At 49.8% G+C, this 21,605-nt stretch overlaps 4 protein-coding genes across 6 annotated transcripts in view; 2 read left to right on the top strand and 2 right to left on the bottom strand.

The window, feature by feature from the left end:
* The window catches only part of C1QBP (complement C1q binding protein), a 6,078-nt gene extending 2,167 nt beyond the window's left edge, over positions 1 to 3,911 (top strand). Inside the window, exons 2-6 of the mRNA XM_017828838.1 lie at positions 153 to 303; positions 698 to 785; positions 1,373 to 1,468; positions 2,296 to 2,418; positions 3,479 to 3,911. Of these exons, the coding sequence (XP_017684327.1) occupies positions 153 to 303; positions 698 to 785; positions 1,373 to 1,468; positions 2,296 to 2,418; positions 3,479 to 3,628 (608 nt within the window). The 3' untranslated portion in view covers positions 3,629 to 3,911. The remainder of the gene's footprint in view (positions 1 to 152; positions 304 to 697; positions 786 to 1,372; positions 1,469 to 2,295; positions 2,419 to 3,478) is intronic.
* A 177-nt stretch (positions 3,912 to 4,088) lies between these two features.
* On the bottom strand, positions 4,089 to 7,550 carry RPAIN (RPA interacting protein). Its single transcript, XM_017828862.1, has 7 exons — positions 7,446 to 7,550; positions 6,666 to 6,848; positions 6,090 to 6,153; positions 5,513 to 5,627; positions 5,314 to 5,377; positions 5,058 to 5,192; positions 4,089 to 4,302 (listed from the first exon to the last, which is right to left on the bottom strand). Exons 1-7 carry the CDS (start codon positions 7,521 to 7,523, stop codon positions 4,273 to 4,275), a joined length of 669 nt encoding a protein of 222 aa, XP_017684351.1. The 5' UTR covers positions 7,524 to 7,550; the 3' UTR covers positions 4,089 to 4,272.
* Positions 7,551 to 7,690: 140 nt separating this feature from the next.
* On the top strand, positions 7,691 to 17,141 carry NUP88 (nucleoporin 88). Its single transcript, XM_017828902.1, has 17 exons — positions 7,691 to 7,927; positions 8,537 to 8,706; positions 9,302 to 9,427; positions 9,617 to 9,703; positions 10,177 to 10,353; positions 11,335 to 11,518; positions 11,974 to 12,124; positions 12,789 to 12,887; positions 13,005 to 13,095; positions 13,423 to 13,524; positions 14,216 to 14,374; positions 14,820 to 14,945; positions 15,457 to 15,522; positions 15,622 to 15,702; positions 16,012 to 16,138; positions 16,490 to 16,608; positions 16,936 to 17,141. Exons 1-17 carry the CDS (start codon positions 7,691 to 7,693, stop codon positions 16,997 to 16,999), a joined length of 2,166 nt encoding a protein of 721 aa, XP_017684391.1. The 3' UTR covers positions 17,000 to 17,141.
* Positions 17,142 to 17,380: 239 nt separating this feature from the next.
* The window catches only part of RABEP1 (rabaptin, RAB GTPase binding effector protein 1), a 46,765-nt gene continuing 42,540 nt past the window's right edge, over positions 17,381 to 21,605 (bottom strand). For all 3 annotated transcript variants that reach the window (XM_017828900.1, XM_017828901.1, XM_017828899.1), the window contains exon 18: positions 17,381 to 21,208. In XM_017828900.1, coding sequence (XP_017684389.1) covers positions 21,107 to 21,208 — 102 coding nt within the window. In that variant the 3' untranslated portion in view covers positions 17,381 to 21,106. The remainder of the gene's footprint in view (positions 21,209 to 21,605) is intronic.

Below are 21,605 nucleotides of genomic sequence, written 5' to 3' on the forward strand. Positions count from 1 at the left end.
TTCCCTAGCTCCCCTTTTTTCCTTAACCCCCCCCCCCCCCTTTTTAACCCCCCTTGCCCTAGCCCCCCTTACCCTCCCTTTCCCTAATCCTCCTTTTCTCCTCCTTTCCCAAATCCCCCCTTTTCCCTAACGCCCTTTTCTTTCCCCGCCAGGAGACAAAGCCTTCGCCCAGTTCCTGACGGATGAGATCAAGGAGGAGAAGAAGATCCAGAAGCACAAGTCCCTGCCCAAGGTCTCCGGGGGTTGGGAGCTGGAGGTCCACGGCACGGAGGCCAGGCTGGTGCGGAAGATCGCCGGGGAAAAGTGAGTGGGATTTGGGAATGGCCCATTCCCTGTGCCTGGGGGCAGGTGGATCACAGTGACCGGGGTTCTCCATGTGCTCGTGCCCTGAAGTGGATGGTGCAGAGGCCCTTCATTTTACTGCTTTGGGCAGAGGCCCTTCATTTTACCACTTTTTTTCCCCACCAGTTTGTTGCTGTATTTTGTGTTACAAAGTTTCACAGGGTCTTCCCGCGTTAAAAATAACAGTTCAGGAGAACTTGGAAAAGGTTTGTGAGAGCACTTGGTGGGAGCAGCTTCTCTCCCAGGTGTGTCCTTACCTGTTCACACTGTGTGAATTCTGAGCAAAAGCTTCAAGTGCCCACTCTGATGGGTGGGGTTTTTTGTTCAAACGAAGTGTTTCTGTTTCTTTCTGAAGGATAACGGTTACATTCAACATCAATAACAGCATTCCACCCTCGGCTGAAGACGACACACAAGAAGGGCAGAAACCTGATGAGCAGGAGGTAACTTAACCTTGATGTGCACTTTAGTGAAGGGGACAGAGGAGAGTTGGAACCTTTCCCTCAAGTGTTGAGGCTTTTTGCCCCCCTCACTTGATATTTGGGAGCATTAAGCCACAAAATGCAGGTTTTTCAGGCCCACCTGTCACTTGGCTGTGACCTTCCTCTCTGCTGCAGAAAGTCAGAGCAGGGTGAGAAGGCTCTACAAGGAGAGATTTAAGATGCTCTGAGACCTTCTAGCACCTTCTAGTGCCTAAAGGGGCTACAGGGGAGCTGGAGGAGGACTTTGGACATGGGCATGGAGCGACAGGATAAAGGCTTTTAACTGACAAAGGGCAGGGTTAGGTGGGATATTGGGAAGAAATTCTTCCCTGTGAGGGTGGGGAGGCCCTGGCACAGGTTGCCCAGAGACACTGTGGCTGCCCCATCCCTGGAAGTGTTCCAGGCCAGGTTGGATGGGGCTTGGAGCAACCTGGGCTAGTGGAAGGTGTCAGGGAATAATCTCTGCTGGATGGGCTGTGTGGTTGTGCTGTGATTGCATCAGCTCCTCTTCAGATTCCAGTGCTGATGCAACTGTTCTCTTTTTTTAGCCTGAACTTACATCAACTCCAAACTTTGTTGTGGAAGTAATAAAGGATGATACAAAGCAGACCCTTGTTCTAGACTGCCATTACCCTGAGGATGAGGTTGGTATCACTGTGTGTCACCTCTGGGCTGGGACTTGCTCACATTTCCTGCCTGACTGTGGTGTAGCTGTGCCCCTGTTGGGGTCTAACTGGTCTTTGTAGTCTCTTGCTTTTCTGAATCTGCACAATAATGCACTCTCCTCTTATCTCTGTGGTTTTTTTAATCACAAAAACAAAGGCTTTATGTTTGCAAGACCACTGTTTGGAGAGGAGATGTTCCATGGCATTCCTCACATCCTGCCCTGGTGTTTCTGATCAACTCCTTGTTGGGCTGTTTATTGAACTACATTAGAGCAGGGAGGCAGGGCTGAAATCATGGCAGCTTGGGAGGGGTGAGCAGGAATGGCCAAACCAAGAGATTTAATACACTGTACCAGTAACTTGCCAATCAGTGTTGTGAGATGTCACAAGGAGAAGAAGGGATTAAAAAGAAAGGTGAGAAGAAAATAAAACTGAGAGCTTTTGTTCACACTGAACTTTGTGGTTTGCTTTGTAAATGTTAATGGGTATTTCTGCAGCCAGTCCTGGCTGACAAAGGTGAGACAGATGTGGGAAGACAGATTTAGAACCACAGAGGTTTTTATTTGTTTGTAAAATTCAGGCTGTTGATTTACACCAGGTTGCTTCTGGCAGCAGGAGCTCAAGGAATTCCCTGTGTTCTCCTGCATGGCTGTGCTTGTCCTCACAGGCACGTGTGGAGAGGGGAGAGGCACAGCTTGTCTGGCCCTGGGGGTTTTCCTGTGGTATTCCCAGCCTTGGGATGAGGTTGGCTGAGCATGCCCAGTCATTAGAGCTAGTTGTGTGTCACATCTCTTCTCCCGTTCCAGATTGGCCATGAAGGAGAGGAGGAAAGCGATATTTTCACCATTCGGGAGGTCAGTTTTCAGCCCACTGGAGAGTCCGACTGGAAGGACACCAACTACACCCTCAACACGGATTCCCTAGACTGGGTAGGTGCTGCTGGCAGGCTCCAGAGGGAACTCTGTCCCTTGGCTCCCGAGCTGGGAATGAAAGTGGATGTCTGAGAGAAGGATTTCCCTGTTCTGCCCAACTTCCCGTGGGGTGGTGCTGCTGCAGACTGGGGGTTGTTACCTGGTCCCATGGCACTGCAGTGCTGGTGACATTCCAGACACAGACACGTGGATTTCCTTCTGCTCCAGGCTTTCTAGGCTGATTTCATACTGGAGATGCTTTCACACTTGCTCAGCATCTTCTGATCCTTGTGTTTAACTTATATTTGTTTAACAATGTAGCTTATCAGATACCATGTGTAGATAAAGGCATCTGTGGGGGGTATCTCATAAGCTTCATTGTGTCCTGGTTTTCCAGGTGTGTTGTTACAGTTGTAACACTAAAAATTAATATCTCCAAGAATATGGCATCTGCTTATGTTGTCGATGCCAGGCTTTCAGAAGCTTAAATTGTTAGTTTGTGGCTGTCTGTTAAAATAAGTTAAAATACAGTTAAAACTTTATTCCTGGAGTGTATCCCTCTGGGAAGCACTGGTGTTAAAACTGGTTAGTGTGCTCTAGAACATCCCACACTGCTTTTTCTTTTCCCCTCTCTGGCAGAAAATGAATCAAAAGCGTGTATGAAACAGAAAGAAACAAAGTTCATGACTGTAAAGGGCTTAGGCATTTCAAACAAACATTTACATGAGGTACCACCTTTCCACAGTGTTAAGCAGTTCACCCCCAAGGCCGTGGCTGTGTGTGGAGGGACAGGCAGAGCTTGGCCTCTGTAATCCTTGACAGACTCACCTGATGGCTCCCAAAGTCTGTGGATCAGCTTGTTTGTAATGTTGTGTTTGGGTTTATTTGACCTGTTCCATGGCACCTTCCCTCCAAATGTTCCACTCAAGGCCAGCCCCGGCAAGAAGGGAATACTCTCCTGTGGGAGCTGCCCCTGATCTTCCTGGGAGGAAGAAGTTCCAGCTGCCAGGGGACATTTTAAAAGCAACCCCTAGCCAGGTCCACTCTGTTAAGGAAGTTTCCTGTTCCTTGCTTCCAGGCTCTCTATGATCACTTGATGGATTTCCTGGCTGACAGAGGAGTGGACAACACATTTGCTGACGAGTTAATAGAGCTCAGCACTGCACTGGAGCACCAGGAGTACATTAAATTCCTTGAAGACCTCAAAAGCTTTGTCAAATGCCAGTAGGGTAGGCTAGGAAACTTATCTTCAAGTGTGGGTATTCCACAGTGCTGCTTCATCCAGCAATGCCCAAATGTATCTTCGCAGTGGATACAGAGAGTAAGTAAGTTGGAATTTGGAGAATGGGAGAACGAGGATTCCCACTTGTATTTGGGGATTTGTATTTATGTTGCAGCCCAGATCAAGTTCACTGACGTCACAGTCTGGAATTGCCTTGCCCTGCGTGGTGGGTTTTGTACAATTAAGAATGAATGTGAAGAATAAAAACTGTTCAACATATCACTGAAAAGGGTGGTTTCTCTTCTTCCTGCCATGAAAGTGATGCCAGTGTTTGTCAGCTGCAAACTTCCACTCTGAACTGGTGCTTTCAGTTGTTGCCTCAAGTTTATTTAAGTTTAAACAGCTGAAGTCCAAGATGAGCTGTAAGATCACTGGTACAGAGTTAAAGACAACACAAAGGCCAAAATAAACTAAATATATTTATTTCAAAATAAATGTGCCATTAAAAGTGCAGGTCAAGGCAATACTACTGCCTTTAAAAGTGTCTCTCTGACACAGCAGGTACAAGTATATACACAACAATCCTTAGCAGCTCTGTGTGGATTTTAGTATTGAAGTCCCTCCAGAAGTAAAGCAGCAGCTGAATCAACTTAGAGGAGAATTGTCCAGGAGTCACAGACCTTTACAAAAGGTAAGGTGAACAGAGAAGTTATGTTAATGTGTAAACTTCAAAAGTATCTGAGCAGGAAGAACTATTCAAAACTTGATTAGGAAAAAAATTCACAACAGGGCTGTCAAGCACTGGCAGAGGCTGCCCAGGGCTGACCCCTGGAGGGATTTAACAGACATGGATGTGGCACTTGGGACATGGGTTAGTGGTGGCCTTGGCAGTGCTGGAACGGCTGGACTTGAGCTAAGGGGTCTTTTTCCAACTTAAACAATCCCATGATTCTATTTAAATGCTCTGTTCCTTTCACTGTCCTCACACTGGTTTTCCATACACAGCAAAGCACGTGCCAGCTCTGGCTTGAGCCAAAAGGGCTGGTGTGTGTTCTCTAAAGGCTCTGGATGAACCTTTTGAGGAGGCTTAAACTGCAGTAATTCTTAAAATTTGTTTCTTCATGAACCACTTATCTGAACAGATGCTCCACACAAGACTTGCAGGTTGTTGGCTAAGGTGTAACAAAGGTAAGGCACTAAGTTTGACAGGACCTTGAAAGACTCCCTAATCCAGCAGTTAAGGTGTGTACTTTGGCTCTTCTTTCTCTGCTTTTTTACCAGTACTGGTGGTCAAAGGTAAAGCCATTTCCAAGGAATTTTGTGAAAAAACAACCCCATAAACCCCTGGGATCAATGGACTTGTGGTTTCTGCCCCTGTAATTGAGAAGTGGATCCAAGCAGAGATCCTCTCCAGGAACCTGACACTGGGACTCACCGGACAGCTCATGAGAAGACTGGTTTCCTCCTCCATGCCACTGGTCACTGTGAACTCTGGGCTGTGGAAGCACCTCTGACTGTGCTCTGTCACAGTGCTTTCCAGGAGTGACCGAAGCTTCCCTTCTGTCATATCCTGAGAATAATGGGTTAAAAGTCATCTGAAGTTGCTCTGTCACTTAAACTGCTTCTTAAAGCAGCAGCAGAGGTGTCACATGTAACATGTGACACATGTAACATGTGACAGCTCAGCCTACCTGTGTGCTGATGTACAATCCACACTGGCAACAAACCATGTGAGTCTTCACAGTCAGGTTATTCCTGGAAAGAGCAAAAACCCTGTTAGATTTAGGAGATCATTGCTCTGGTGTTTTTTATCTTGTTAAAATGAACAGCAGCTTCTCTTCACTCTCAGGGGAGTGGAGGATCTCCTTCCAATGCCAAGGGCTTTCTTACTTCCTGCACACGGGGCAGATGATCCTGTCAGTGGCATCCAGGCCCTCCAGCATGGCATTGAGACACTCCTCATCAAACTTCAGGCTCCGCTCGTACTCCTCGATCACCAACTGCTCTGCAACAGCACAGCAAAACACCCTCAGGGACTGTCCTGGCAGCACAGGCAGAGCTGCTGGGCACGCAGAGCCCAGGGGAGATAAGAGTTTCTAGGAACTTTTATCCCTTTGGATCAGATTTCTACACTTGCTGAAATAATTCCTGCTAATCCAGTTTTTCCTATGGCTTGGCTGGTCTCATGTGGGTCTCTCCCTGAATTGATTTATACAGCTCCCAGAGACGTCAGTCCTGCTTCTCTGGCCTCTCTCACAGACCCTAAAATGTCATTTAAACCCTTAAAAGGGTCTCAATACCTCAAAGCCTCAACAGAGAAGTTACCAAGGATTTCTAAGGAGGCTCTTCCCCTGTGTCACGAGGTCTGCAAGAACCAAGGAGTGCAGCCTCAGCTATTCTGCATTACTAGGAAGTCTCCTGAATATTACACACCAAATAGGAATCAGAAAACTTGTAGAGCCCTTACCTTGCAAGATCAATTCTTGCTGGATCTCCTCCAGCACTGCCAGCTCATCGGGGTCCTCCGGCATCTGAAAGTGAATCAGTCAGTGATTCTCCCATTCCAACCACTCTCAACTTCCAGCACCTGACTGAGCTGTCACTGTAGCATAAATTCAGTCTGTTTGTATCCCTGTCTTGGCAAACCCATGTGCTGTGGAAAGCAATCCATTCTGTAATCACCTGTACAAACCCAGCCAGAACAGATCTGAGCACAGCCTGTCCAAGAACCTGCTTTTTATGTCGCTTATGTTTCGTTCCCATTCTCAGGAGAGGGAAGTGACACAGCACAGATGAGGAACCCACCCTTTTGCTGTGATTCGCAGGCTGTTTGTGAAGGAAATAAGGAATTCCCCACTCATGGGCCCAGAGGCACTTTCACAACTCAACACTCTGCACTGGTTGTGGAACCAGGAAACCCTGAAGCTCTGAGTTTGTCAACTCCAGCAAGAGACTGAATGCAGAACCGCAGAGTATTTGATACTCCTGCCTCTCACACAGGCCGTGCGTTGGTGCTGCAGACCCAGCGGGAGCCCTCACTGACCTGCTCCAGCGGCTCCTGTCCCCGCGGGCCGGGCAGGCTGTCCCGCAGCTCCCGCCACTCCTGCTCCATCACCTCCTGCACCAGCAGCGCGCCCGGGGCCGGCCCGGGGCGGGCCCCATCCCCGGCCCGGCGGTACCGCTCCAGCAGCTTGGCCCGGCTGCTCCTCAGCCGCTCCAGGCAGCGCTGGGGGACAGGGGAGAGAGCGGGGGGATCGTCAGAGCCGGGGGCGGGACACGGCGGGGTCCCGGGGAGCTGCACGGGAGAGGGTTGGCAGCTCCCACCAGGGGTGGGAGCAGCGCTGGGCACTCACAAAGGGAGTTCGGGACAGGGCTGGGCTGGGATTTGGGATGGGGTCCGGCTCACCCGGCCCGGCGGGTCCCAGGGGGAGCCGAACCGGGGCCAAAGGAGCGGGCAGACCATGTACCCCTCAAACCCGATCCCGTCCCGTCCTATGCCCCCGTCACCCAGCGGTGTGTCGCCCCCCGTCCACAAACCCCTCCCCTCACCCGGCGGTAGATCCCTCCCATTCTCTCCCTTCACCCGTCGGTAGGTCCTCAGTCCCGTTCCCCTCACCCAGCGGTAGGTCCCCGTTCCCCTCACCCTGCGGTAGCTCCCCCCGATCCCCTCACCCCGCGGTAGTTCCCGATCCCCTCACCCTGCGGTAGTTCCCGTTCCCGATCCCCTCACCCCGCGGTAGTTCCCGTTCCCCTCACCCTGCGGTAGCTCCCCCCGATCCCCTCACCCCGCGGTAGTTCTCGTTCCCGCTCCCGCTCCCCTCACCGTGCGGTAGGTCTCCCTCCAGGGCGGCCCGCCGGGGCTCTTGTACCGCGCTCGGTGCCGCTGCAGCGGCGCCTCCATCGCGGCGAGCCCTCCGCGCGCGGGGCACGCCGGGAAACGTAGTCCGCGAGGGGCGAGGCGGCCGCCGCGCCGATTGGCCGCGCAGGGAGGTGACGTCACGGAGGGCGGCCGCGGCCGGCGCGGCGATTGGCCGCGCGGGGCGGTGACGTCACGGCGCGGCGGGGGCGATGGCGGCGGAGTGCGGCTCGGCCGAGCAGTGGCGCGCGGCGCTCCCGCAGCACGCGGTGTTCGGCCGCCTCCGCGAGCGCGCGCCCGCCGGCGCCCCCCGCCCGCCGCGGCCCCGCGACCTCCTGTGCGGGCTTGGCGGGGACCTGCTGCTCTGGGACGGGCCCGCCGCCGCCCTGCACGCCATCGGCCTGCGCCGCCTCGGCGGGCCCGACCCTGCCGCGCTCGGCCGGTACCAGGTGCGGAACGGCGCTGGGGGTTGGGGAGGGGCGTGTGAAGGGAGAGAGGGGTGGGAGGGCATGAGGGGAGGAGGAGGGGGGGGTCGTGTGAGGGGATAGGAGGGTGTGGGAGGGCGTTGTGAGGGAAGGGGTGGCTCTGTGTGTGTGGAGCTGTGTGGGGAGGGCGAGTTGTGAGGGGAAGGGCAGGTGTGAGGGGATGGAGTGTGGGGGGGTTGTGAGGGGAGCGGGGGCTGTGGGGGGCGGTCTGTGTGGAGGGGGGGTCTGTGAGGGGAGAGGCGGGGTGTGAAGGCTGTGGAGTGGGGATGAGGGGACTGGGAGGGGACAGGGGGGTATGGGGAGGGAGGCGAGGGTGAGGGGGTGTGTGGGGTGTGAGGGGATGGGGGTCCATGTCCATTGCAGGGCTGAGGGGGACCAGCCCCTGAGGGCCCCCGGCCGGTTCATCACCCCCCGACCCACCCTCGGTGGGTCTGCCCTCAGCGACCCCGCGGCCGTGGGGCCGGGCTGTGCCTCGTTCCGTGCCGTGGAGCTCGCCACCCGAAATACAGATGTGCCCTGCTTCTGCAGGCGCTTCGGGTGGCTTGGTGTTAACTGTGACGCTGATGCTTTCAGACCCTCCTGTGCATCAACCCGCCCCTCTTTGAGGTGCACCAGGTGCTGCTGAGCCCGGCCCAGCACCATGTGGCGCTCATCGGCACCAAGGGGCTCATGGTGCTGGAGCTGCCCAAGCGCTGGGGGAAGAATTCCGAGTTTGAAGGTGGGAAATCCATGGTGAACTGTAGGTGGGTGAGACCTCAGGTGGTTAATGACACCCTTGTCCTTGTCCTGCCGCTGTTCATCCACAGCATCCCTTTCTTGGGGTCAGACAGATACAGTGGAAGACACTGGTTGTGTCAGGGTTGTAGGGACTCATAAATGAAGTTATTTTGGCTCAGGAGCTTGCTGGTTGTCAAGTGACCCAAGTAAATGATCTCCTTAACTTGTTGCAGTTGATGAGGAGCAAAGAGCTAGAGAGTAGTATTCTCTAGCCTTTCATAGAATCACAGAATGGTTTGGGTTGGAAGGGACCTTAAAGGCCATCCAGTTCCATCCCGACACCTTCCACTATCCCAGGTTGCTCCAAGTTCCGTCCAACCTGGCCTTGGACACTTCCAGGGATGGAGCAGCCACAGCTTCTCCGGGTGGTGGTAGCCAAAAGCACATGTCTGGGTGGAAATAACAAAGTGCTTCAAGTTAAAGCTGACCCTCCAAATTTCAGAATAGCACAGATAAAGACTTCAAAACCTTTTGTGTCTTTAGCTCCTCTTGCCCCCACTTCCCCTGAGAAGTAACTTGTGTGTTTATGATAACAGTGCACGTTTCTGCTCTGTATTCCAGCACCATTCCTATTGCAGAAAGGTTCTTCACCAGCTCAACATCCCTGACTTTAAAGCATGCAGCCTGGTACCCCTGTGACACCTTGGAGCCCCACATCGTGCTCTTGACTTCAGATAACACTATAAGGTATTTTAAGTGGGTTTGTTGTTGTTTTTTTCTCATATCCTTAATTTGTTGTTATATATTTGCATCCTGCCATTCTTACCAGGGTTACCAGTAAAAATTACTTCAGTCTGAGAGCAGCTGGCATTCCCTCAGCAGGGAATGTGCAGCACTGCCAGCAGAATGAACACAGCTGCTGTTTCTTCCCTCCAGGTTTTACAGTCTGAAGGTGCCTCAGACACCCATCAAAATCATCACGCTCTCGGACACCGAGGAGGAGACTCTGACAATCAAAAAAGGGTCGGTGTGGCTTCTTGGATTTTGAAATGCCTTTGCAGGATGGGCTCTCTATTCTCAGTGGTGTTTTTAATGAATAAGTGATAAATCTACCTGAAAATCTGATAGGAATTCTTCAGTGCTAAGACTTCTTCCTTGCACAGTACTTGCACTTTTCTTTCCCCTCTGCCTCCCTCTCCCATTTTTCTTCTCTCCAACTTTTTCTCTCCCCTTTCCATTTTCTTCCTGTCCCTCTTCTCTCTCCCCTCTCCTTCTAAGACAAAGTGACAAACTGTGCAGTCAAGCGTTTGCCAGAGTAGCAGTTTGACAAACACACATTGCCTTTACGATGGGGTTAGGGAGGGCCTTTTGAGCGAGAAGTGCAAAAAATAGATCATCTTTTTATTTCCCCCTTGGCCTAGCTGGAAAGGAGAACCTTGAGGGTGTCTAACTGTCCCATCCCAGAGTGCTGTAGCTGTCCTTCTGCCCCATCCCAGGAGAGCCTACACAGCCTCGCTGGGGGAGACGGCCGTGGCCTTCGACTTCGGGCCGCAGGTGCCAGTGCCAAAGCACATCCTGGGGCAGCGGGGGAGCGAGGAGGTGTTGGGATACCCCCTGTACATCCTCTATGAGAATGGAGAGACCTTCCTCACCTACATCAGCCTGCTGCAGAGGTAGGGGCACACTCACCCTCAGGGTCACGGCATGAGCCACCTCTCAGCTCGGCTGAGGCTCTCTGATGAATGCTACGTTGTGTTTTATTGTACTGCAGCCTGTTCTGTCTCTGTGGCAGTGCTAATGCACTGAAATCCAAAACCAGTGTGTCATCCTTTCTCAACCAGACATTAAGGGTACAGTTTTCACTGCTGAGAATCCACTGTCCGTTATTTGCCATCAGAGATCTGACACTGCACTGTGAAAACATCAGTGAGGCTAAGGCTGTTAAATGTATTTTGAGGCCTTCAGGTCACAGCACAGACATCCTTAGCTTTGGATGAGGCTCACTGAGCCGAGGATATCTTAGGAAAGAAATGTTTGAAGAGCGTAGAGGGTTCACAGGCACGTCCTGGAATAAAAAATCAAGAAAATTAATCAAGAATATAAACATGATACAAGAAGAAATTACTTCAGAAAATCGAGAAGATGGTGGAAGGTTCACAGGTTAGACCTGCTGTAGCAGAATATTAAAACGTGTGATACTTGGGTTAGAAACAACGCTCTGTGCCTCTGCATGAGCAGTGGATCAGCACTGAGCAGATCCTGTCTGCAGGCAAAGAAATGGGCTCAGTCCTTCAAAAGTGCTGCTGAGGGAAATACCATGACACAAAATGCTGCTTGTGAAGTGCAAGAAACCAATTAAGTGATAATTAACTTGAGCTTTCCATGAGTACTTTCTGTTCTCCTATGAAAATGTTTCGTCATGAATTTTTTGCACTGTGGCTTTGGTTGCTTTCCAAGCATAAAATGTTATTACTGAGCTCCAGCTTCCTCTCTGAAATTTCCACCAGGGAGGTGCAGGTCAGATTTGTAATCCAGGGAAGTCTGGGTTGCTGCTAGTGGGAATTAGGACTCCAAGCCACAGGGTTGTTTGACAGCCACGGGGAAGTCTCCTTCCACACGTGGTGTTGTGAGCAAACACATCCTGTTTATTGCAGTGCTGGCAGCCTTGGGAAGCTGCTGGGCCCCCTGCCCATGCATCCAGCTGCAGAGGATAACTATGGCTACGATGCCTGTGCTGTCCTGTGCCTGCCCTGTGTCCCAAACATCCTGGTGATCGCCACCGAGTCGGGAATGCTGTATCACTGCGTGGTGCTGGATGGGGAAGAGGACGATGAGCAGGTACCTTGGTTGTTTTCTGTAGGCAGTTTTGTGTCTTTAGTCCAAGTTCCTGGTGCAGGGTGCCTGGAAGTGTGTGCCAAGTGCCAAAGCTGCATTCTTTGGGAAGGAGGCAGTGAGTCTTCCTCCTGTTCCAGCCAGTCCCTGTGGTTCTCTGATGCTTTTATTTTAAAATTTTATTTTAAATTTCTTTTTTGCTTTTATTTTAAATTTCAGTTCTGTGTCCCCTGACAGTAGATCAGTTTTTGATCAAACTTACTGTGAACTAATTTAAAGAAGATCTTCTAAGAAGAAACCCTGGGTTTGAGTTAAATTTTTTTTTAAGCGAAGAAGAACTCGAACTACTTTCCCTGACAACTAATACTCTTGCCTTGCAACTCTTTCTTGATGCTGTTTATGTCAGTGTTTATTTTCAAATTTAAATGATGTCTCACAGAAGAATTCAATGCTCTTTACAGTCAGAAAAGTCTTGGGACCCAAGATCTGATCTTATTCCTTCCCTGTACGTGTTTGAATGTGTCGAGCTGGAACTTGCACTGAAGCTGGCGACAGGAGATGAAGATGATCCTTTGGAGTCTGACTTCACTTGCCCAATCAAACTGCACCGAGGTAGGGCTGTCATTCAGCTTGTGGCTTTTTCTTGCTTTATTCCAAGCACTTAGGATCCAAATTCTTATTGGTGTCAAACAGAGAGGGGGATTAGAGTTAGGATTTATCTGATGTCCTCAGTAAAGCTGTGGAAGGAGGAAGCCTGGGAGGGGCTTCAGTGTTTGCTCAAGAGCATGTTGCCCATGGTCACGTAGTCCTAAATCCTTTCAGCTGTGGGTTATAAAGTAGAAGTTGTTGCATTCTGTGTTGACCTGTGTGTGTATGAGTGCTGTGGGGAGGGTGATCCTGAGGGAAGAACCAGTACCTGCTTATCATCCAGTGTAATTGTGGGGCAGGACAAAGTGTTTGGGTGTTTGTGGACAAGCAGAGCTTGTCACAGTACTGCTCTGCTGGCTTCTGCTGAGCTTCCCTTTAAACTCTAGTGCATTGATACAGATGTGGTGTGATAGGCAACTCATCAGGTATTTCAAGTGTAATTTAATTTTACACAGAACTCTAATAATGTGTCTCACACATCCAACTCAGTTGCTGGTGCAAGTACCACCTTGCAGGATGTCACAGCTGACTGGGCAATAAGTTGATACGTATGTTCAGCAGTGCAGGGGTGAAGGATGAGTTTTTCCCAGTTCAGTGCCTTCTTTTACCTTTGCTGTTTAAATTTCAGATCCCAAATGTCCCTCTAGATACCACTGCACGCACGAGGCTGGTGTCCACAGTGTGGGCTTGACATGGATCAATAAACTGCACAAATTCCTTGGTTCAGGTGAGTGAGAGAAGGGAGTAACTGCACTTTGCCAGTGACAGGTTGAGGGATGCAGGTAGTACTGAATTCCTTACCCTGCCAAGTGGATCTGATGCATTCTGACATGTCTCTGTGTAGATGAGGAAGACAAAGACAGTTTACAAGAGCTGGGAGCAGAACAGAAGTGCTTTGTTGAACACATTCTTTGTACAAAACCGTTACCGTGCAGGTAAAAACCAAACCCTTTCTCAATTGCTTTCAAATCAGGGAGGTGCTATGGAAAATTTTTCACCTTTTGCTGCATTCTTGCCATTAAAGTAATAAAGTTAGCTCAGGAGAATTCAAATAATACAAGTAAGCAATTTGTGTGTCAGGATTCTTAATGCAGAGTTAGGGAAGTAGCTTAAATTCCTGTGATACTGTCTGAAAATCACCTGTCAGACCAGCAGAAATTTTCACTTCCATTTCCCTGGAGCTTTTCCAAGAGTGAATGTGCACAACTTGATGATCAGAGAACTTTGCTGACTGGGTAATCTTTGTGTTTTCTTTCTTTCAGGCAGCCTGCTCCCATCAGAGGATTTTGGATCGTTTCTGACATCCTGGGGCCCACAATGATCTGCATCACCAACACCTATGAGTGTATTACCAGGCCTCTCTTGTAAGTGGTTCTGAATTGGTTTGAAGTCCATGGCAGCTGCACATGGAAAGGACCTCAGGACATCACTGTTTTTCATTACTCTTTGATTCTTTCTCCTCATGTTTATAATAAGGAATCTGCAAATCAAAACCTTGTTTACAGACAGTGGTGTGGAGATTCCTAATGGGCACCAAGGTTATGTTTGCATGGGGTGGGGGAAAGTGGGATTTCAGTATGTGCTTCCAAAGTTGCTTTGTTTGGAGGTGGTGGCAAAGATACAGTGTGGTAAATGTGCATTTGGAGAATTAAATGTACACCTTGAGGGGAGGGCACTGTTTTCAGCTTCTTTAATTTGGAGAGGTACCGTCAGCAGAGCCAGTATTAATGTCAGGTTCTCCTACAGACATTTCTTTTATTTCACTATTTCCACACCGGTGGGCAGTGACCTGGCAGGCTGCTTTGTAAAGCAGCTCACTGCTGTTCCAGCACTTGCTTCCCTTGTTCTGGAACTTCCTTATCCTTGAGTCAAAGCATATTTATGATTCCTGCTCCAAACAGGGAGCTGTGGGGGTGGGAGCTCCACCAACCTGGTCCAGGGCTGGATTTACACAGAAGTTCCCTGGTGGACGAGTTCCTCACTTTACCAGTTTAACTCTGCCATGGTTTGTGTTTCTGGTTTAACTGTGCTCTCCCCTGTGCTGTTCTGTGGTAGGAGCACAGTCCATCCTGCGTCCCCTCCCCTGCTCTGCACCAGGGAGGACAAGGACCCGGCCGTGTCCCCGCTCCGCATCGTGGCCGAGTCGGAGCATTCCTTTGAGAAGCACATCCAGGGCATCCTGCAGCGCAGCTCTGCCAATCCCCTGCACCTGAAGTGAGCAAAGACAAGTTCCTGGGCCACCTAAAGAGAGAACACTTGGGAACAGCGTGTGTTCATCAGCTCCTGATGGAACAGCACATTGGCTTGGACATGGCAGGGATGGGGTACAGCTCCTGCTGTTTCTGTCCATACAGGAATGGCATCCAGTCCAGTGATGATGGAACTGGGAGGGGATCACCTTGCTCCAGTCCCCTGCCCCAAGCAGGGCTGCCCTCAGCTGATGAGGTTGCTCATCACTTGGCCCGTTGGGTTTGGAGTATCCTGGAACACCCTGGGGTTTCCTCACACAAGAAAAATTATTTCTAGCAAAGGCATTTAATTGTAATCCCTCACTTCCATAACCAGATTCCTCAGAGCCTTACCATAAACACTGGAAGTGGCTTAACCTTTCAGAGGAGCATGTTAGAGTAAGATTTCAAAAACCTCTCTTATTCTTTAGGTCTGCAGATAAAGATGCTGCCCCTCCCCCTGAGGAATGCCTTCAGCTCCTCAGCAGAGCCACACAGGTGTTCAGAGAGGAATATATCCTGAAACAGGACCTGGCAAAAGAGGAAATCCAGCAAAGGTAATGCAAGACCCTCATAAAGATGTGCTGGGCAACATCCCTGTGACACAGAAGTGCAAAGTGCTGAGCACTCATCCTCCTCTGAGGGGCTAATCCTTGTGGATGAGTAAATGTGATAAATGCAAGAGTAATACTGGAATACTAGAACTGGACATTGAGTTACCAGGGAAGGCAGGGGTGAGTTGTAACACTTGATCTCTGTAGTGGCTTGTAGGGGAAAGAAAATGAAATATTTCTCTGGCTGTTGTCAGTCTGCCAGTGCAGGGTGGCAGGAAATCTGACCTCAGCACTAACCCTGGCAGAGGAAAACTGCCTTGAGTCTCTGCTGCTTCAAATCAGTTATTTATGCTGTACAGTTAGGACAAAATGGAAGAGTTAGTTCTCACCACTGCCCCTTTTTCAGTGTCTGTAGTTCTTCCTACTCCCAGCATTTTCTGTGTGCTGTAAATCCTGATTCATCTCTTCACAGATGGTTTGATTTTTTTTTTTATTTTAATGTGTTTATTTTAAGAGTGAAGCTGCTGTGGGGACAGAAAAAGAAACAACTGGAAGATCTGAATTACTGCCGAGAGGAGAGGTGAGTAGAACCTGTCTGCTTTTCCCAAGTCCAACAGCAGGAATGATGCACCTCAGTGTGTAAATCTGAAGGAAATAAACGTTTCTCACTTGCATGAAGGAAAAGCCTGCGGGAAATGGCCGAGCGCTTGGCAGACAAGTACGAAGAGGCCAAAGAGAAGCAGGAAGACATCATGAACAGGTGAGTGCACACAGGGCTCAGCACCCAGCCCTCCCTGGGAAACACAGCTCTGCTGCTGTGGCAGGACAGAGTGGGCAGAAGGTGCTGCACTGGTTTGTTTACGAGACTGGGCTTCTGAAATTCCCTGTGGGGATTTGTCAGTACAGCTGCAGGCCCAGCCTGAGCCAGCCAGCTCACAAGTGCCACATGAGACCAGGTGAAAGGGAAGACACTTGGGCAGTGTGATACAGCACCAGGCTAGAGGGGGTTTAGGATAACTGGGCTACCAGGGAAGTTAATTCAGCACCATTTCCTGCTTTGTGCATCAAGGATGAAGAAAGTCCTTCGGAGTTTCCACTCTCAGCTTCCTGTTCTATCCGACACTGAAAAAGATATGAAGAAGGAACTGCAGACAATTCATGACCAGCTGCAGCACCTGAGCAATGCCATCAGACAGGTGAGGGGAGGATGGGCCTGGCTGGTGGGTTATTGGCAGCTCCTCACTCAGTGCTGACAGAACAGAGTCCTGCCAACAGAGCAGTTTGTACTTGTGTTAATTACCAGCAGTGTGTACTAAAGGGACTGTGTCTTGTTGGTAATACAGACAAACCCTCAGAGAGCTCCTCCTTCCTCAACCTTGGCAGGGACATTTCTTCTCTTTGCAGAAGGAAGAGTGCAAAAGCAGGCAGATTTTAACCCAAAAAGAACCAGTTCATTGCAGTACAACACACCAGTCTGTAACTAAGAGGCTTTCACTGTGGCAGGACAGACCAGCACTGACTGGGGCCCTCCTTTCTGTACCTTCCAGGTGAAAATGAAAAAGGAATACCAGCAGAAGCAGATGGAGAAGGGGCGCAGCCCTCGCAAGCCCAGCATCAGCCTCAGTGCCTACCAGAGCAAGTGCATCCAAACTGTCCTCAGAGAGGAGTAAGTTCCACTTGGCTCCTGTGGAATCCTGGCCCCAGCACTGCCAGGAGCAGTTCAGGTGTCTGGGGTGTCACTGGAGCTCTGAGGAGGGGCTGAGGAGGGGCTGGGGCAGATGGGCTGAAGCTCTGAGAGCAGCACTTAAACACATCTGCTTAAAGTGCTGTTTGCCCCTGGATCCTGGGCACTCTGTGTCCAGCCTGGGATTACAAAACAACTTGCAGCACTGTTCCCATTCCCTCCTTCTACCACCTGGAGTGTTTCCCTTCCTGATTACTTTTGAGCAAAGGTGACCTGCAGCGTTTTAACTTGGATTGTTTTTCCTTGAAGGGGAGAACACATCAGGGAGATGGTGAAGCAGATCAACGACATCAGGAGCCACGTGAACTTCTAACGTGTCCTCCTGCACCAAAAGGCTGGAGGAGCTTTACCTGGTATTTCCCCTTGTATATTTACCATTTGTATGTTGAACAATACGCCTTTTGCTTATTATTTTGTAAAGAACTGTGAAATAAAATACTTTTGATAAGACTCCTTATGTGCCACGGTTTTTTGCTTTCCTCCTGGGAAGGGGATGGTGCAGCAGGTGCTTTATATTCAGTCTGTTGCAGTGTCACACCTACAGCTACCTCAGGAGTTGGAGGATTGCTGCTGCCTTCAGAAAGCTCCCTGGGGTTATCCTGGGACAGCCTCCCACCCGTGCTCCAGGTGGGGTGCCCAGGGGAAGGCCTGTGGCAATGAGGCAGAGGAGAAAGACCAGAGCAGTGCACACACACACGTCAGCAGCTTTTTTTAATTTGGAACACTTTCTCCATAGAGGACACACCTTCAATACAGTTAACAAATGGTTACACTGGAATCCTGGAGACAGCAGAATTCTACACCCACGATTGCACAGGACACCAATGGCTTGGCTCACTGGAATGCAGTATTAACTTCCAAACACCGTTTGCCTTGAGCAAAAGATGGCTCTGGAGTCCCTCTTGACATTGAAAGGCCAATTCAGTATCTGCTGTAGACAGACTCTAGTGGACAATAAATAGTTGTTGTCCCTCCCCCCTTCCCCTTAGAAAAGGCGACAGGTCAAGCTCAGGTTGGAACAGGAGTTACTGCACTGCTGACACAGCAAGGGGGGCCGGGGAAGCTGCTGGGGAGGGAGGGCTGGCACACCCGGGGGGAACAGGGTTACCTGACATGCTGCAAGAACACTTTTGTACAGATTAAGACTATACAGGTACAGGAATGCAGACAGACCTCGATCTTGCCCCTGTCACAGCCCACACCACCCATTCACCCCGTGGATCGCAGCTGACCTGGTTACAAAGCACTGCTGGAGTGGGGAGAACCCTCCCCTGACCCCAAACACGCTCCAGAACACCCAGACCTGGAAGGAAGAGCATCTCTTTTCTCACATCTATGAGCAGTAACACCATAATCCATCACCCAGTGAGTATCAACACCAAGAGTTTTACTACACTTCATTTACAATTTGCTCTGCACATTTGGCACACACTGTATTGTTTGGTTTTTAAAGGCCCCTTTAAGTTTATGCAGTTAGAGTTCAGCAGAAGCTCAGAGTTGCTGCTGCTGAAGCTGTGCTGTCCTTCCCCAGGCTTCCAATTTCAACATTGAACGGCTTAAAAGGTCTGATCTGAAGTTAAACACCAGCTGGTGAAAAAGCTGACTCGTGTTCCAAAGCTAAAATGGCCACATGTACTGACCCAGGAGCACAGGTGTGCAGGCTCGGGATGGAATAAGGTGGTGAAAAGGAAAACAACCGTGCAAGAATTCTCTGCCCGTCCTCTCCAAACCGAAAGGAAGTTCCTCCACACACTCAAACTGTGCCTGGTTCACAAGCAGGACACACACACACACACACACCCACACCCACACACACACACACTCCCAATCATACCCCAGGCAGGCAGAGCTGCATTTGGCAACAGCTACACTGGTACTGTGGCTACGAAGGAGCCCAAACCACTTGCCCACTCACCTCCTTCCCCCCCAGCTGCAGCCACCACCTCAGGCTGACACCACCACCCCCGTTAAACAGCCTGTAAAAAACACAGCCAAGGAAAAGCCACGCCAGGCCTGGACTACCTGAAACCATCCAACCCCGGCTGTTCAGGGCAGGGCTGCTGAGCACAGGCCACTAAGGGGTGCTGGAAGACCAGTAACAGGCCCTGCCCTTGCTCTCTCACACTGGGACAGTCCAGAAACTCAACCAAAAATCCTTCTACTGTGCAAGTCCTCGAGGTGCAGTTCCTCAAGTTGCTCAAGAGGGTAGGGGAGGTGGTGTAGTTTTGCCACACAAGAGGCCTCCTTACCCCCACTGCACAGGTGAAGTGTCACCAGCTACAGTAACTGACCCAGTAACCAGTTACACCTTAGTTTTTGGGAAGGGAGGGGAACAGAGGAAAACCTCATTCTGCAGCTCCTACTAAAGGCCTGTATTTTTGTCTCCAAAGCTTACCCAACACCATTGGAAAACTGAATGCAGAACACCTGGTACTGCATTTCTGCATCAGGACCCAGCTGCTGTCACCCTCAGCTCAGCACAGAGTGAGAAAGGTTAAAAAAACCATAATCTGGTAATAGCCAAATACTAAAGACCCAAGTCACACTTCAATGTCACTTTTATGTGAAATTAAGTGTCATCTTAAGAAGATGACATCTGTCATCTGTTAGTCTAGTCATTACTAAGGTGGGAAAAATGGCTTTTGGGTGTCAGGATTATGAAGGGGATTAATCACTAGGGTGGATAAAATGCTTTAATTCTTGCAGGGAGTGACAAGGAATTGAGCTTGTATGCTGCTTTTTGGCTGCTTTTAAGGCATTCCTCTTCAAAACCACCACTTCTGACTTTGTGTCAGTAGCAGGATATACACTGCTAAAAATAGGATTTAAGCACTTAAAATATAGTCATGTGCATTGCAGTTTGGAGCATCTTCTGTCACTTTTGAAGGTGACAAAGAAAAGCAGATCTCTGACCAAGGACATAAAGAAAAAACAGTAAGGAAGGGAGGAAACTCTAAGAAGTTTTGGACAGTGTGATCTGCTCCTTCAGCCTCCTCTTAACTGAGGTTTAAGTAGGGGCCATTCTTAACAACTGGGTTTGCACCACCAGCATCAACACCTGCAACCACACAGGAAACCATCCAGCTGTGTGAATGGAACTCCAGCAGCTGGAGGAGGAGGAATGGTCACATTACCCCTGGACATTTATAGAACAAGAAACCCAAACTGATCACCAGAATTCCCTGCCCCTGCTGCCACGGTGCACAGTGTCATTTAAATGTCTGGGTACAGAAACGTGGGACAGTCCCCTCTGAGCAGTGCCCTGACACCAGAGCTCACCCAGGAGCTGCACCAGCACAGTCCTGAGCTCCTGCACATTCGTGCCCTGACTTGGGAGTGAAGGAATCCCTGTTAGCAGGAGGCTGACCCAGAACAGCACCTTCCCTTGACCCCTCCTGGCCCTACACCCGGTGTCACCCACCCGAGCAGAGCAGACCTGCATCACCTCGTGCCAGTGCTCACACACTGCACAGGACTTTTACCAGCTTTTTGTTTCTTTGTTTGGGATTTTTTGGTTGGTTTTGTGGGGTTTTTTTTCCCCACAGAGAGAAAATTCCAGGTACTGCTCAGCTTTAGAGATGAGAAACAACCGGTTGTAGCTCCATATTCTGAATTACATTTGTGAGAAGAGATTACAAAACAGTGCATTTCTTGTGCTTTTCTTTCAGTATCTGAGTTCAACAGAAAAATGGCAAGGAGATAAATTCTCAGTACAGCTTTCATTTTCTTTTGGATTAGCATTTATCTGTCCAGGAGAGACACAGCTCACTCACATCCACGTTTCAGCAGCATTCAGATTCTTCACAGAGCCAATGGTTTTTTTAAAAAAAAAAAAAAAGAAGAAGTACTGAGTTATGAAATAAGGTCAATATCCAGTGTCCTGCTAATAAATTCATATTTTAATATAAAATATTCATACAGCATACTCTACACCTCATTCTCTCTGCTAGCTGAATACTGTTACTGACTATTCAAACAGAAAAACTTCAACCACTTTGCTCTTCAACGTTTTGGAGGGACAATACGGTTTCCAGCAGCTACTTTGATCACAGTAGTGGGGGAAAGGACAGAGGGAAAGACAGGGGTAAATGTTCCAAAACTCTATATTAGGTTACGAAGTCGGCTGAAAGAGGGAAGTTTTTCAGAATGTAAGGACTGATCCCACTCAGTGGAACACGAAACACTGCACTCATTAGTGTTTCCATTAGAAAGTTCTCCTTCCTACACTGCAACTCACCCTTGTGCTCTCTCTTCCTGCCCAGTACGAAACCTTTTTTTCCCCTCTCTAGAAACAAAACTTAAGCCATTGCTCCCCTCTGTTGTCTTCTGCTCTTTCGGTTAGAGTTAAATAATAATTAATGTTGCTATAAAGATGAGTTAAAAACCCCCGACGCGGCCTCGGAGCTGCCCCCGCAGGGTGTCATGTTTCAGGGAGCTGGTTAATGTCCGTCAGTTTTGTGTCGTTCAGGATTGCACGGATTCTCTCCAGGGAATCTGCCTGTCGGATCCGCTCCAACTGCACCTGCGGGGAACCAGAGGCACCCGAGTGAGCAAACCTGAGCACAGCCAGAGCCAGAGAGAGCAAACCTGAGCTCAGAACCAGAGTGAGCAAACCTGAGCTCAGAGCCAGAGCCGAGCCCACCCCCGGGGCAGCAGCAGAGACACAAGGTTGCCACCGGCTGAGCAAATGCAAGGGGAGAGTTAAGCACGGGCTTAATTTAGGCCCAGGAATGGGAGGAAGGAGGACACGATTGTGATTTTACAATTTTACAATAAAGACCCCACTTGCTGGGGGGCTCAAGCAAAGCTTCCCCATGGCTCTTTTGTCACTGACACCGTCCTGGCAAACTGGAGGAGAGATGTGCAAAGTAAAGGAAACTCTCCCAGAAAAGAATGTAAAGGAGGTACAGAGCAGCCTG

The sequence above is a fragment of the Lepidothrix coronata genome, unplaced genomic scaffold, assembly GCF_001604755.1.
Source record: "Lepidothrix coronata isolate B3197 unplaced genomic scaffold, Lepidothrix_coronata-1.0 Scaffold154, whole genome shotgun sequence".
In the NCBI taxonomy this organism is placed as follows: Eukaryota; Metazoa; Chordata; class Aves; order Passeriformes; family Pipridae; genus Lepidothrix; species Lepidothrix coronata.

Excerpts from the sequence above, each read along its gene's own strand:
- RPAIN (XM_017828862.1), bottom strand. The coding sequence starts at position 7,523 with ATGGAGGCGCCGCTGCAGCGGCACCGAGCGCGGTACAAGAGCCCCGGC. Across the intron at positions 6,154-6,665 it reads GACAGGAGCCGCTGGAGCAG|ATGCCGGAGGACCCCGATGA; the intron begins GTCAGTGAGGGC and ends ATTCACTTTCAG. Across the intron at positions 5,378-5,512 it reads ATCTGCCCCGTGTGCAGGAA|GAATAACCTGACTGTGAAGA; the intron begins GTAAGAAAGCCC and ends TGCTCTTTCCAG.
- NUP88 (XM_017828902.1), top strand. The coding sequence starts at position 7,691 with ATGGCGGCGGAGTGCGGCTCGGCCGAGCAGTGGCGCGCGGCGCTCCCG. Across the intron at positions 14,375-14,819 it reads GCCAATCCCCTGCACCTGAA|GTCTGCAGATAAAGATGCTG; the intron begins GTGAGCAAAGAC and ends CTTATTCTTTAG. Across the intron at positions 16,609-16,935 it reads CAAACTGTCCTCAGAGAGGA|GGGAGAACACATCAGGGAGA; the intron begins GTAAGTTCCACT and ends TTTTCCTTGAAG.